The 13,557-nt window shown below is 39.9% G+C and overlaps 1 protein-coding gene across 1 annotated transcript in view; it reads left to right on the top strand.

Moving 5' to 3' along the window:
* Positions 1-13,557, top strand: part of LOC111147355 (thrombospondin type 1 domain containing 7A) — a 442,849-nt gene that overhangs the window by 235,778 nt on the left and 193,514 nt on the right. The window contains exon 3 of the mRNA XM_022503356.1: positions 12,609-12,857. Coding sequence (XP_022359064.1) covers positions 12,609-12,857 — 249 coding nt within the window. The remainder of the gene's footprint in view (positions 1-12,608; positions 12,858-13,557) is intronic.

Below are 13,557 nucleotides of genomic sequence, written 5' to 3'. Positions count from 1 at the left end.
TCCCATTTCTCTCAGTGTTGAAAGAACTGAGCAAACTATGTTCTTCATCGTACAGACTGCATATTTAAAGCATTTATTAAAGATTTTTGAGTAGTGGGTAGGATGTTGTTTTTTTTTGTTGTTTTTTTTTTAAGATTTTATTTATTTATCTGACAGAGATCACAAGTAGGCAGAGAGGCAGGCAGAGAGAGAGGAGGAAGCAGGCTCCCTGCTGAGCAGAGAGCCCGATGCGGGGCTCGATCCCAGGACCCTGAGATCATGACCTGAGCTGAAGGCAGCGGCTTAACCCACTGAGCCACCCAGGCGCCCCGGGTAGGATGTTTTAAAGTACTATTTCTCAAGAACTTTTTATATCTTCCAGTGTAAAACCTCTTCTCTAGTTTTAGTACTTTTAAAATACCCATTATTACCTACACCCACTGCGTTGACAATGATTTCTTCTGTTTGGTTATCTGCATCATGTGGTTCATGAATTGAGTGGATGTCACTATTTCTTCCCCAGCACTGAGGCAAAATAAACAAATGAATAAATAAAATAAAGCTGCATTTAAGGAATTTAAGGAAACTAAAGTTCAGTACAGCAGACTATAGTATCACACACCCAGAAATTAGAGGTGAACCAGACGGAAGTCATCAAATGTCCATTTCTTTGTCAGCAGAGAGAACAGTTTTAGGATGACTTGAGGTAGCTTCCAGAGAGGAAAGTTAATACGGAAGTTAGATTCAAATATGTAACTATATTGGCCTCATCTTTGCCATCATCTTCATACCTCACATTTGTAGGAATTAACTATTTTCAAGTAGTTTTCGTGTCTGTTACTCCGATGATTCTCACAACTGTCCTGCCAAATAGAAAAGCCAAATGCTGCTATCTCTACTTTAGAGACTTGGGGAAAATCACGGATTTGCTCAAGATCATGTTATAAAGAAGGACAAGATGGCAGGTCTTTCCACTCTGTCCAGGCCGAATTCTCTTTTTTTCTTTCACTAGGTAAAAAGAGAAAAATAAATTGGAACCAGACACCTAATTGAGCAAAACTTAACATTGGCCCAAATATTTTAAAAAAGAAGAAGAAGAAAAGAAAAGACTAAATAGGCATGTCTGGATGAACAGGGGGTGAGGGTCCAAGGGTACCTGTCACTAAAATCCCTTTAGCCTCCTTCCCTAAGGCCACACTGCCCTGTCCTAATGGATGTTCTCTTAGACCCTGCTTCCAGTCTCCCAGACCTCATCTCTTTTTATTTTTAAGATTTTATTTATTTATCTGACAGAGATCACAAGTAGGCAGAGAGGCTGGCAGAGAGAGAGAGGAGGAAGCAGGCTCCCCGCTGAGCAGAGAGCCCAATGCGGGGCTCGATCCCAGGACCCTGGGATCATGACCTGGGCCAAAGGCAGAGGCTTAACCTACTGAGCCACCCAGGCAACCCGACCTCATCTCTTTTTAGGCAGCTCTTTGCACGCCAGGCTACAATATTTATAATCCTTCCCCTATGTGAAGCAGAATTCCTGCTGCTGAACTGATCAGTTCACCCTCTCAATCCTGATGGTCCACTGTTCCTAGGGAGCAGCTCTGTCTCTTTGTCACAGGAATTATTATTCACATAAGTCTCCTCAATTCTAGATGTATCATTTGTTAATTTAAGTTCATTGTTCTAAATTTTCTGCTGCTAAATTCAGTATAATAAAAATGTCATGGGCTTGAGCTGGTCTTTGAAAGATTAAGATAGCCAAAAGAAATGAGAAAGAAACAGAAGCTGTGAAGAGTTGGGTGCATGGAATCAGCACCCCACATTTTCATATCCTTGAGAAGGTGATAGAGATGGTATGAAGAACCTTGAAAGTCTGGGGAATGGTTCCCACTGAATGACGTGAGCTCTAAGCCAGCCATTGTGAGTTCTTGAACAGGTCATAAATTAGATAAATAAAAATTTGTCAGGAAAGTCATTCTGATAGGGCAGTGCAGGACAGTTAATACAGGAGAAAAAGACAAATGGCAGCTCAGCCTCCTGCTCCTGTCACCAACTGTACTCAGCTCAGCATTGTACAAGCGGAAATGGAGAGCAGAGCTGATTGAAAGGAGGCTCTGCATAAGGATTTTGCGATAACTTGCTGCTAAATTGGCAGGGGTGGGGTTGACAATGAATCAGAAGGAATGGGAAATGCAGCAAGCCAGTTTGAGGGGGAAATGTTGAATTTCCTTTGGGGGCTGTTGGATTTGAGGGAAATAGAAATGTGTCCACAGTCATTTTAGTTGGAAGTCATGCTTATGGATGTTTGTCTAAAAGTAGAAATTCAGAGAAAAGAGGAAGAGAGCAGGGAAATATTCTAGAATTGGCGATCAAAAGCAGGAACAGTTGGCATTCTTTTAGAATAATTGCATTGGTTTTCTTACATTTCTATCAATTATGAATTACATTTTATGATTAAGTGCTATACTAGTTTCAGTAATCACTGGGACCACGAGATTATCGAAGCAATGGAGAAATGGAGAATTGGGCGGGTTAGGTGAATGTTTATGGGATTTTTGTAACTTAGTCAACATAGAAAAATTTTCCAGGGGTACCTGGGTGGCTCACTTAAGCATCTGCCTTTGGCTCAGTTTATGATCCCAGGATTCTGGATTGATTCCTGTGTCCTTGTCGGGCTCTCTGCTTAGCAGAGGGTCTGCTTCTCCCTCTTCTTCTCCCTCTGCCCCTCCTCCCTGCTTGTGCATTCTCACTCATGCTCTTGACCTCTCAAAAAATTAAATAAAATCTTTTAAAAAAATCTTTTTTTCAGTCATTTTCACTGCCCCAAAGCTTTCTTGCCTTTAACTTCTGCCCCTTAACTTGGATATATTTAACCTGAGTTCTCTCTTCCATTTGTCATGAAAATTATGACAGTTAACATTTGAATTGGTACTCGATAACTCTTTCAAATAATTCATATGGAATATTGTGATGTATAAGAAAAATATATATTTGCTCTTCATCTGCATTTCCTGGCTCACAGATCCCAAAACACTTGGAATTTCATAAATATTGAGAATGAGAAAGGTGTCTTTTTTTATGTTAATGAGGTGACTTTGGGAAAGCCCCTAGAGAAGAAGGCTGATTGCTATTGGAGCCAACCCTGTGATTAGAGGGTCAGGACTTTCAGTCCCACCTCCCTGCTTCCTAGGAGGGGAGGGGGCATGCCATTAGATCATTGGCCGTTGCTAATGGCCAGTGATTTAATCAGTTGTACCTATGTAATGAAATCTCCACAAAAACCCTAAGGGGTGGGGTTTGGAGAGCTTCCAGGCTGGTGAACATGTGGATTTGCTGGGGGGATGAGGGTGGTGGGCCTAGGAGGGACATGGAAGCTCTGTGCCCCTTTTCCATGCCTTTTCCTCTGCAGCTCTTCCATCTGGCTATTCCTGAGTTCTGTCCTTTTATAATAAACTGTTAATCTAGGAAGTAAAATGTTTCTCCCAAGTTCTGCCAAACCCAAGAGGTGGCTCTTGGGAACTTCTGGTCTACAGCTTGTTGGTCAGAAGCACAGATGACAACCGGGGCTTGGAACTGGCATGGGAAGGTGCTGGGGACATTCACGGGCAACAGAACCAGGTAGCTAATGTTGGCATGGAACTGAATTCTCAGATGCCTTGCTCATGTCCAGGAACGAACGGCTCATTGGTACTCCTCGGAAACCCTCGATTCCACACATTGCAGTTGGGTGCAGAACCCACAATAATACCTAAAATACCTGCCTGGTTATGTTTTCTTCCTCTTTTTGTTTAGTTTGAGTTTTAAAAAACAGAGGCAAATACCCCTTCATGTTAAAGAACAACTTTGATGAGAAGAATTGCCAAAATCAATCCTGCCCCGTAATGCCATTATAGAAGTCTGGTGGATGGTTCTTACCCTGCCTCATCCATCGATGTAGAGTTTTCACTTGCGATGGCTTTGGGATCGTGCCATGAAGCGGCACTGTGGTTCGCCACCTGGAACAGAGCGGGTGATGAGGAAGCAGCTGCATGGAAGCCTTCGATGTGTGAGAGGATGGAAAATATATGTACTGGCCCTTCCAGGGAGGCCTGGTTGCTGTAGCAGTTTATCCCATTACTAAATATGTGCTGCGCTGACAGCCTCACATTCAGCTGCTGACCAGCAGCGTGGCCCTCAGCTTTAATAGGGAGCATATGATCACTCCAGCTGGCAGGTGACACCGTTTGGCAACATTCCCCAGCAGCTCAACAAAAGACTTTCAAACATCAAAGCAAGGGGAAAGACCTCTGCCTTTATAAGGAAAGTGGTTTGACTGTGCATGCATTTTTGCTTCCATGAGAATTATTGCTTCTAGCTTGCCGCCTTCTGTAAAGGAAAGGACACCCTGAGAGAATGAAATTAGCTCAGAAAATTTGCAAACTCTTCATTCAAATTGATAAATAAATGGTAAATTACGGGAAATTTAGTTTCGTGTTTAAAAAAGGAATGCAGCTTGAATATAGTTAAAGACGGGAGAAGTGTTTTTTTTTTAAAGATTCAGTCTGAAAACACAAGCCGGTAAGAATTTAGATTGGTTAAGCTATGAAAACTTAAGAGTCTCAAATTTTATTGAAGAAAGAGACCTAAGAGGTCTTTCAGGAAAATGCAATTTCACTACATGGGAAATTTGTGAAGCAGAGTAATCTCTACCTGATCAGGCAGGCCACTTGAAAGGAGCAATTCAGGAATATCTTGGGTCTCTTAATTATGAGCGACAGCATCATTTTCTGTCTTGCTGCAAACTGGGGACCCAGAAAACCTGGGCATTCCTCTTGGTCCATTCATTTTTTTTTTTTCATTGAAAAAGCAAACGATAGATTAATAGGAAAAATAAATATATCTGCACATTCTGTTCTTCATCTCTGAATATAATTTTAAGATTAAATCTGTTTGTATGTAAGCATAACGATGGGACTATAGGCGTGACTGCCAGTTGGCTGATGGCTATCTTAGCACATGTGAGAAATGCGTCTAGCTCAGAAAGCATGTCCTTTTTTCCTCAGGTACTCAGTAGAGTTACAGTAATACTCTGTAAGTGGTTTAAGCCCCATCAGTCTTAATATTTTTGTGGCCAGCATTGGAATAAACACTTTCATTCTTGGGGGGAAAACAAACTAATAAAATTAAGATACCCTGGGGGTGCCTGGGTGGTTCAGTGGGTTGGGCCTCTGCCTTCTGCTCAGGTCGTGATCTCAGGGTCCTGGGATCGAGACCCACTTCAATCTCTCTGCTCAGTGGGGAACCTGCTCCCTCTCCCCTTCCTCTGCCTGCCTCTCCGCCTGCTTGTGATCTCTCTCTCTCTCAAATAAATAAATGAAATCTTAAAAAAAAAAATTAAGATACTCTGTTACAGTATACAAACCTACACATATGATTTCCTTTATACAAAGTGATATTCGAATCTACTGTGAACACCAAATTGTAATTTTTCATATTACAAAATTTGGAGATGCTTGTTAATATTACAAGACTATAGGGTAAAATCTTTTATATAGAAAATTCTCCTGTAACGTGAATAGTGTTATTTAATGCATTTGCATCTTTACAGGAAGAAAACATGTTCTTTAATTCAATAAAAATTTTATAAGTGCTTATAGATTGATTCTACAAAAACTAAAAAAGATAGAGTACTGTGAATCGTATTTACAGATAATATGTTCTTAAGTGCCAGAATGATTTATGTTTCTGAAAAGTCCCATGAGCTCATCACATTGTCCAGGCCTCATGGAGAAGTAGGAATTGGGCAGGGTTCAGGGGCTGCCGGACATGGGCTGTCTCATCCGTCATCCCATCCCACTCCCCCATTTCGGTGCTTTTCCAGCTTTCTACAGCAAAGCATCAGATGTTGGTTGCTGGTTTTCATTTTTGTTGTTGCTTCATTTCTTACTGATCAAATCACACAGTTCTATTGTATATGTTTAGGATATAGATAGCTCATGCCATATGCTTCTCTCCGTGGAAGTCTGCATTAACAAAACTGGGCTATATACCCTGGTCATCGAATTGCATCCGGACATCACGTGCTTGGGTCTTGCAAACTTCAAGATGTTTTAAAAATGCTTCGGTACTTTGCACTCCTGGGCTTAGCTCCTTGCATCCCCTTGACAGACAGTTGCCCTCATCTGTGGACCGTGTTTTGAATAGAGCTGTTCTTATAGGATTTTCTGTGCTACAGAGGCAGAAAAGTGTATTGTATTTTTTGAAGTTGCTTGGAGCCTGGATGTGATTTAGATTCCAATAATGAGCTAGAGCTGGGCTTGGAATTGGAGCTGAGATCCTTAGGAAGAGAGAGAAGTATCCATTTCATGAGGGAGTTTGTGCCAGAAAAGTGGCTTCCTGAAGCCACAAAAGCAGCTTTCTGGATTAGAGAAATAGCCATGTGATTCTGAGGGCTAGAATTTGTCCTGAAGGGCTTGGCATAGATGCCTTCTCCTCCAGCCTATCCAATTATTTTACAAACCATCTCCTATCTGGTAATATATCTTACTGTGTGAGCTACTCAGTTTCTGTTACCTAAGAAGGACTAATACTGATAAAGATTTATTTGCCAACAATAAATATGGAGTGGCTTATGTTTTTGGAGTGGTTGGGAGTTACCTTGAGACCAGTGTTCTCACATTTTATTGTGCTAATAAAACAGCAGAGAATGTTGTTAAAATATTGACTCTGATTCCAGAGTGCAGCCCAGGGACCTGAGATTCCGCATATCTAATAAGCTCCCAGTTAATTATAACGGTTAGTCCACAGACCTAACATTGAGTAGCAAAACTCTAGATTACTCTAAGCCTTCAAGAACAATTTCCATCTCCTGGGCCCCAGACTGCAAATGTTAGGCTGAAACATGATGATGAGAAGCCATTCTGACCACTTTATTACTTTCCCTGGATTAAGAAACAAAGTGCCATGGTGACATCCAACTATAACTTTTTCTTTTTTTCTCTGTCCTTGTGTTTTTTTCCCTTATTAGGAACAGAAGGAGAAAAAGGTTGTTTTTTATTTGTTTGTTTTTATTTATCAGGAGAGAAGGAGAGAGTGGGGTGCCTGGGTGGCTTAGTGGTTAAGCATCTGCCTTCAGCTCAGGTCATGATCCCAGGGTCCCAGGATCAAGCCCTGCATCAGGCTCCCTGCTCAGTGGGGAGTCTGCTTCTCCCTCCCCCTCTCCCCCACCTTTTACCCCATTCATGCTCTCTCTCTCAAATAAATGAATAAAATCTTTAAAAAGAGTGAGAGAAAGCAAGAAAGTAGAAGATTAAAAGAGGATTTAAACAAAGAGGCTTCAAAGGGGGGTTATAAGGTGCCATCTTTTTGCCTCACCAATGTATTGAGCCTACCTATTTATAAGGGACATTCTTACTAAGAGCTTATGATGCCATGCTTTCAGTCTCTAATTTTATCTGTTTCCCATGAAAAGGAACTATTTTCCCAATGTGCTGTTCAGGGTGGAGGGTGCTTCAGACCCTATTTGGAGAATTCCTGAGCGTGAGGGACGTGCTATAAAGATTTGGAGAGAGTTTGCTTCAGAGAAGCAAAGAAAATGGGAGATGGGATTCCAAATAGCAAATCATATAGACAAAAGTGAGTAGAAGAACTGAGCCACGAGAAGGGTGGCAGTGAGGTTTCGTGAGGAGAGCAGGCAGAGCTGCCAGCTACTGGGGAGCAGGACCGAAAGTTAATTCTGGCTAAGTGACAAGCTGAAGGAGGGCAGTGGAAAAAGTGACAGCTTATGGAGAGCTTCATTACCAGAAAGGAAAGTTGGGACTAGCTCCCAAGAAAATGAGGGTGTTTAGAAGTTTCTATTTAAGAAGCTAAAGAATGATAATGGTATTTTAAGAGATGAATGAGACTACCTTTAGAAAGAAAGTATTTTTTCACAGATGTGATGATCATTAAATGGACTACAGAAATAATTCTAGGAAGAAAGAGATTTGAACTCAGTTACATTCTTTCTGTGTGTGTACCTTGAATAACTCAAATTATCGAAAATGAAAGTTATAATTTATCAGTTTTAATCTTGACCTGAAATTAAAAATGTTAAAGATGTGGATAATCAGAGCTTAAAAGTAACTGTCAAAAGTATCTGTGCTCTGTTGTATCTTAGTGAAGTCTCTTTGAAGATAGGTATTGAACTCTGCTCTCCACTTTTTCTTTTTCTTTTTTTTTTCAATATATATCTAATTACTTTCTATCTGATATAAGGTGTACTATGTAACATCTGCTTCGTTCTCAAAGCCAAGCTGTTTTTCCATTAAAGTCCTGGGAATCTGGGCTATTCTGAATGTACCATGTAAAGGAAAAGGAAACTGTCACAGTGACCATCTCATCTTCTGCCAGGCCACCCTTGCAACAGCATAGCCCATGCTTTGGAATTTCTGACAGGGGCATGTTCTCCAGAAAACCATAATGAACCAAAATGTGTAGTTCCCCTAAGCTCTTAGAGTCAACTTTCTGCATGGCCAGAATAAAGGAGAGATTGGTACAGGATGGCAGCTGAATAATTTAGTGACCTTAGGTCATTTGGTGACCCTATTTAGTCTCACTAACAATCACAAAATGGGCTTACCAAGGCCTAAAATGTACCCCAGTGTGTGAACCTTTAGACGCTCCTGTTGCCTTGGTTTTCAACTCTGATGTGCGTATGATTATTGAAAGTATACGATCCATCCAGAGCTTTCAACTAAAGTTGACTTTTAATTCTGGACCTCCCCACTGAACGTTAGCCTGTTGGATATGTCATGGATATGTCCACATCAAATCAAGACATTAATGTTAGACTCATTTATCAGCTGCCAGAAACTTGCTTCTCATTCCATGCTCTCCATTTCAAAGAAATGCAATGTTGCTCACGAGATTGCCAAAGTTAAAAAAGTCCAAGTTATTTAATGACTCCTCCTTCTCTTTTAACCTTTCAACTATCCATCAGGTTGCATGGTTCTAACACCTCTTTTCTTACAGTTGGTAACTCCTTTTAATTCCAATTGCAATCACCTTGGCACCTTCATAGACCTCGTAAGTGGAAAGATTTAGTTGGAATCCTAGTTCTGTTATTTGCTAGACTTAGAGTCGATATTTATTTATTTATTTATTTATTTATTTTTTTTTAAGATTTTATTTATTTATTTGACAGAGAGAAATCACAAGCAGGCAGAGAGGCAGGCAGAGAGAGAGGAGGAAGCAGGCTCCCCGCTGAGCAGAAAGCCCGATGCGGGGCCTGAACCCAGGACCTGGGATCATGACCTGAGCCGAAGGCAGCGGCCTAACCCACTGAGCCACCCAGGCGCCCCTAGAGTCGATATTTAGATTGCATTTCCTTATCTTAAACAAACAAACAAACAAACAAATGACCTTCCACCTTACAGAGTAGTTATGAGGATTACAATGAGATATTCTAGGTAAAACTCAACACAGAACATGGCTCATAGTAGACATTCATTGGAAGTTAATCTCATGTTCATGTTCATGCCTTTCGTCTTGAGCATTGCCTGGCACATAGTAAGCATTCAAATATGTTTCTATTCATATGTGCATCATATTATGTCAGTGACATCATAATAACCATCGTCAAAGTCTCCCTGCCTCCAATCTTGTGTCCTAATATTCCACCCTCTACCTCACCATCACATCTCGTGATTTATCTCATCTAATTCTTGTAGGATCTCAGTACAAATCTTGGGAGATCTCATGTACATCTCATGAGATCTCCATCCCAATCTTGAGAGAAACAAATATCGTTTTGTCCTTTTTGCTGCACAGAAGGTGCTTTTCTGGATTGACATAATTGCCCTTGATCTGACCTATGCTTCAGTTCCACTCCTATTTCTACTGTACAACACAAACTCCTTACATTGAGGTCAAGGAAAAATCTGTGTTTTCCCCAACCTGTCTTTATCTTAATCTGACAAATTCTAGTACATTGTTTAACATTCACCACAGTGACCTCCTACTTCATATAATCTTCTGTGCCTCCCCCAGCAGAATTATATGCTTGCCACCTAATTACTCTACTCTTGACTTTGTGTACCCAAAGCCCGATATCAAGTAGAGGTAACACATTTGTTGAAATAATTGTTGGGGTATTGGAAAATCATAAGAAAGAAAATAGATTGATGGATAAATAATACATATGTCACATATTAATATAACAATACTGTTTTTGTGTCTATGCCACTAATTCTCATATGTAGGACCTGCTCTGAAAATTAACATTTATCAAGGAAATATATTTGTTTTGGCTTTTCCATAATCACTAATTCCTCCTTAGGACAAGCAGCCCATTTGAAAGTGCATGGATGGTACAAATCCTGGGGCAGTGAAATAACAATACTAGTGGATTGACAATTAGCCAGTAACTTTGGCTTTGGCCTCAGCTAAAGAATTTGTCCTAATATACCAAGAGTTATGCGTTAAATTCTGACAAGTAGGGAAGACTGGTTGAGAAAATGGGCTCTGATTTTTAAAAACCCAAGTTCAAATTCCAATCTAGTACTAACTAGCTATATGATCTTGAACATGTTCCCTGACCTTTTGGAGACTCCTTCCCTATAAAATGGAAATAATAATGGCACATATATAAAAGGATTATTGGGGGTCTCAAATGAGATTTTAAACCTAGTTGCATATACACAAGACTAGCCTAGGCCACATTTGGCATTGAGTCTGCCTAGAAGTATATAGAATAGGAACTTGGCATGATAGTATTTTCAGATGTTCATCATCTGGTAGGAACCCTCATAGAAATCCATGCAGCACAGTTCAACTGGAAGAAAAGTTCTACATCAGACCTAAAAGCTGCCCTGACTTAAAAATCTCATGGTCCACAGAGACTGGTATCTCTTGAAGCAACCTATGGTCACAGCCTGCAAGGTCCCCATAAAAACAAGCCCCACAAGTTGCCACATTCAGGGGAGCCCAAAGATGTGGCTGTTTACCAGGTATTTGTAGCTTCCCCAGTGCAGGTGGAGTATATCCAAAGGGGCCATTTTTTCACAGTACGATGTAGTAACACAGTTGACTTTCCGACTTTTATCAGATATCCAGGGTAACTAACTAGAGGTAATTAACTAGAGGTAACGTGATAGTCACATTCTCTACAAAAGATTAAAAGGAATTGCCAATTCTTCTGCCTGTACTTGGAACATGAACTTAGAAAGTATTACACTGAGGATAATGTATGCATGTTTATATGAAGACAGTCTCATGAAAGATAAGAAATGTATCTAAGAGGAAATTAAATATGGAAAATTTTGTAAAGAGAGCCACTGTGGAGTTAATGATTTGGTCATTATTTTTCCTGATTTTTGTGAATGAACTCATAAGTGTTAGAATGAAAACTGACTCATTACAGAGGAAGTTTTGCTCTGTAGTTAGTGTTGTACCTAATATATTATTAATGCTCAATATATGCCATTTGAGTAAAAATTGGGTTTTGATCCTTTCTTCTAAGAAGAACAGGGTTGACTCACAGGGCCCCTTTACCACAATTCTTGGATGATTCTTCTTCCCAGACCTCTCAACTCAGACAAATTGACTTTTATGCTTTGAGCTCTAATTGTCTCCTAGGAATGCAATTTTCCTACACATGTCAGTAGAATTAAGAAGATTGAATGTGAGTTGTTGCATTAGAATGGACCTGCCTCTCGTATGGTTAATTACCATAGTTAAATATAGCACCTGAATGACAAGACAGAATTATCAGTGCCTTCTCCCACTGGAACAGATGGCTCTATCATGGCGACAGGCTGCCTGTGTCTTGTAAACATGCACTACTGGTTATTCAGAATGGGCAGGAGTTCAACTGAGTATCAACACAAGGCCATCCAATTCCAGGAAAACCGCTCAAAGTGCATATGCCCATAGTCATTGACATTCATAACATCATCTTCGTATATATATATGTTTCAGTTTAGAATCCAACATCCCTCTAATTCAAGTAGGAGTAGAGAGATAAAAGTTTGAACATAAATACTTTACTGATAAGTAAATGTGGGAGATCTGTTACTGAGAGGGTATTCTTTAAATCATGAATAGACATATTTCTAATGTCTCTGATGTATTTGAGATACCTATATGTATATTGTATATTAAAGTGTGAACTAGAAAAGTTGATCTATTTGAATAACCATACATTATCATAGTAAGTGGCAGCTGAAGTTTCAAATGGTATTAAAAATAATGTTAAACTTATATTTTCTATTTAAAACAGTATTGTATTAAGTTAGCCAGGCATGTTTATTTAAATCACTCAACAATGAAAAGTACATGTTAACGGCTCTTGGTTTCACATTTTCTAAATTAAAACAAATCTGGAATGAGTGAAATGAACAATACGGTGAACTTACTTTCAGTTAATTTTGCTTCGACCCTTTATTTTCTATTTCCTATGAATAGTTTAACAACTCTTGCAAAATAGAAGGAAATGCAAATGTTAGCTTTGAGTCTAACTGCTTTTACACATCATAAATGTTGATATATTTTCAATGAAATTGGAATTGTATCTCCAAGTAGAAATAAAAATGTCCAAGCTTATTTTACTCTAGAGCATAGAAGACAAAGTTCATAACTGCTTATTAGTCTGTGATGAGAATACCAATGTTCTTTTGCAGCTTCTGCCAGCAAGAGAACCTGCCAATGACCTTCCAGTCCTGTGTGATCACCAAAGAGTGCCAGGTGTCAGAGTGGTCAGAATGGAGTCCCTGCTCAAAAACGTGCTATGACACGGCATCCCCCAAAGGCACTCGTGTCAGGACGCGGATCATTAGGCAGTTTCCTGTTGGCAACGAGAAAGAGTGTCCAGAACTTGAAGAAAAAGAACCCTGTGCGTCTCAAGGAGATGCAGTTGTCCCGTGTGCCACGTGAGTACATAAGGACTGCGGCTTCCTTTGCCGTGACATCTCCCCAAACTGCGTGTCTCCCCACATTCGCTTACCCAGCTGACACTAAATGAATAGTATGTTGAGAAATAGGGATTTTACAGATTCTTCTAAGTGGGAGAAAATAAAATACTGTTTTTACAGGCACTGTCCTTATAGAATTCTGGTTTTACAGAATAAACGTGTCTTTAGTGACTTATATTTCCAAATCTCTCTGAAGTCTAGATTTTTAGCAGCAATTCTCTGTTGACATATTTCTGTAATAGAGATTGATAACTTTCTTCCGTAAAGGGGAAGATAAGATGTTAGGCTTTGGGCGGAACAGGTGTCTCTGTGGCAGTGACTCAACAGTACTTTTGGAGCCGGAGATCATATATAAACGAATGAGTGGATCTGTTCCAATGAGCCATTATTCATAAAAACAGTGGACAGGTTGGATTTGGTCCTTGGGTCATAGTTTGTCAACCCCCATTCTATAACATAAAATAAACTTTCAAACTATAGGTTCCTGTTGCTTATTAAGCAAGGCCTATTAAAATTCAGGACTACAGATAACAATCCTATCGAATAGGGTAAAATACTACACCACAGTAATGAGCCTTTAAGCTACATGAGGACAGGATTGTGCTTATTAACTTCGTTTTGTTTTGTTTTGTTTTGTTTTGTTTTGTTTTGTTTTCAC

This window comes from Enhydra lutris, unplaced genomic scaffold (genome assembly GCF_002288905.1).
Source record: "Enhydra lutris kenyoni isolate GAN:26980312 unplaced genomic scaffold, ASM228890v2 scaffoldscaffold16, whole genome shotgun sequence".
Taxonomy (NCBI): Eukaryota; Metazoa; Chordata; class Mammalia; order Carnivora; family Mustelidae; genus Enhydra; species Enhydra lutris.
The sequence above is the reverse complement of the archived record's forward strand: the minus strand, read 5'-3'. Positions and strand labels throughout refer to the sequence as shown.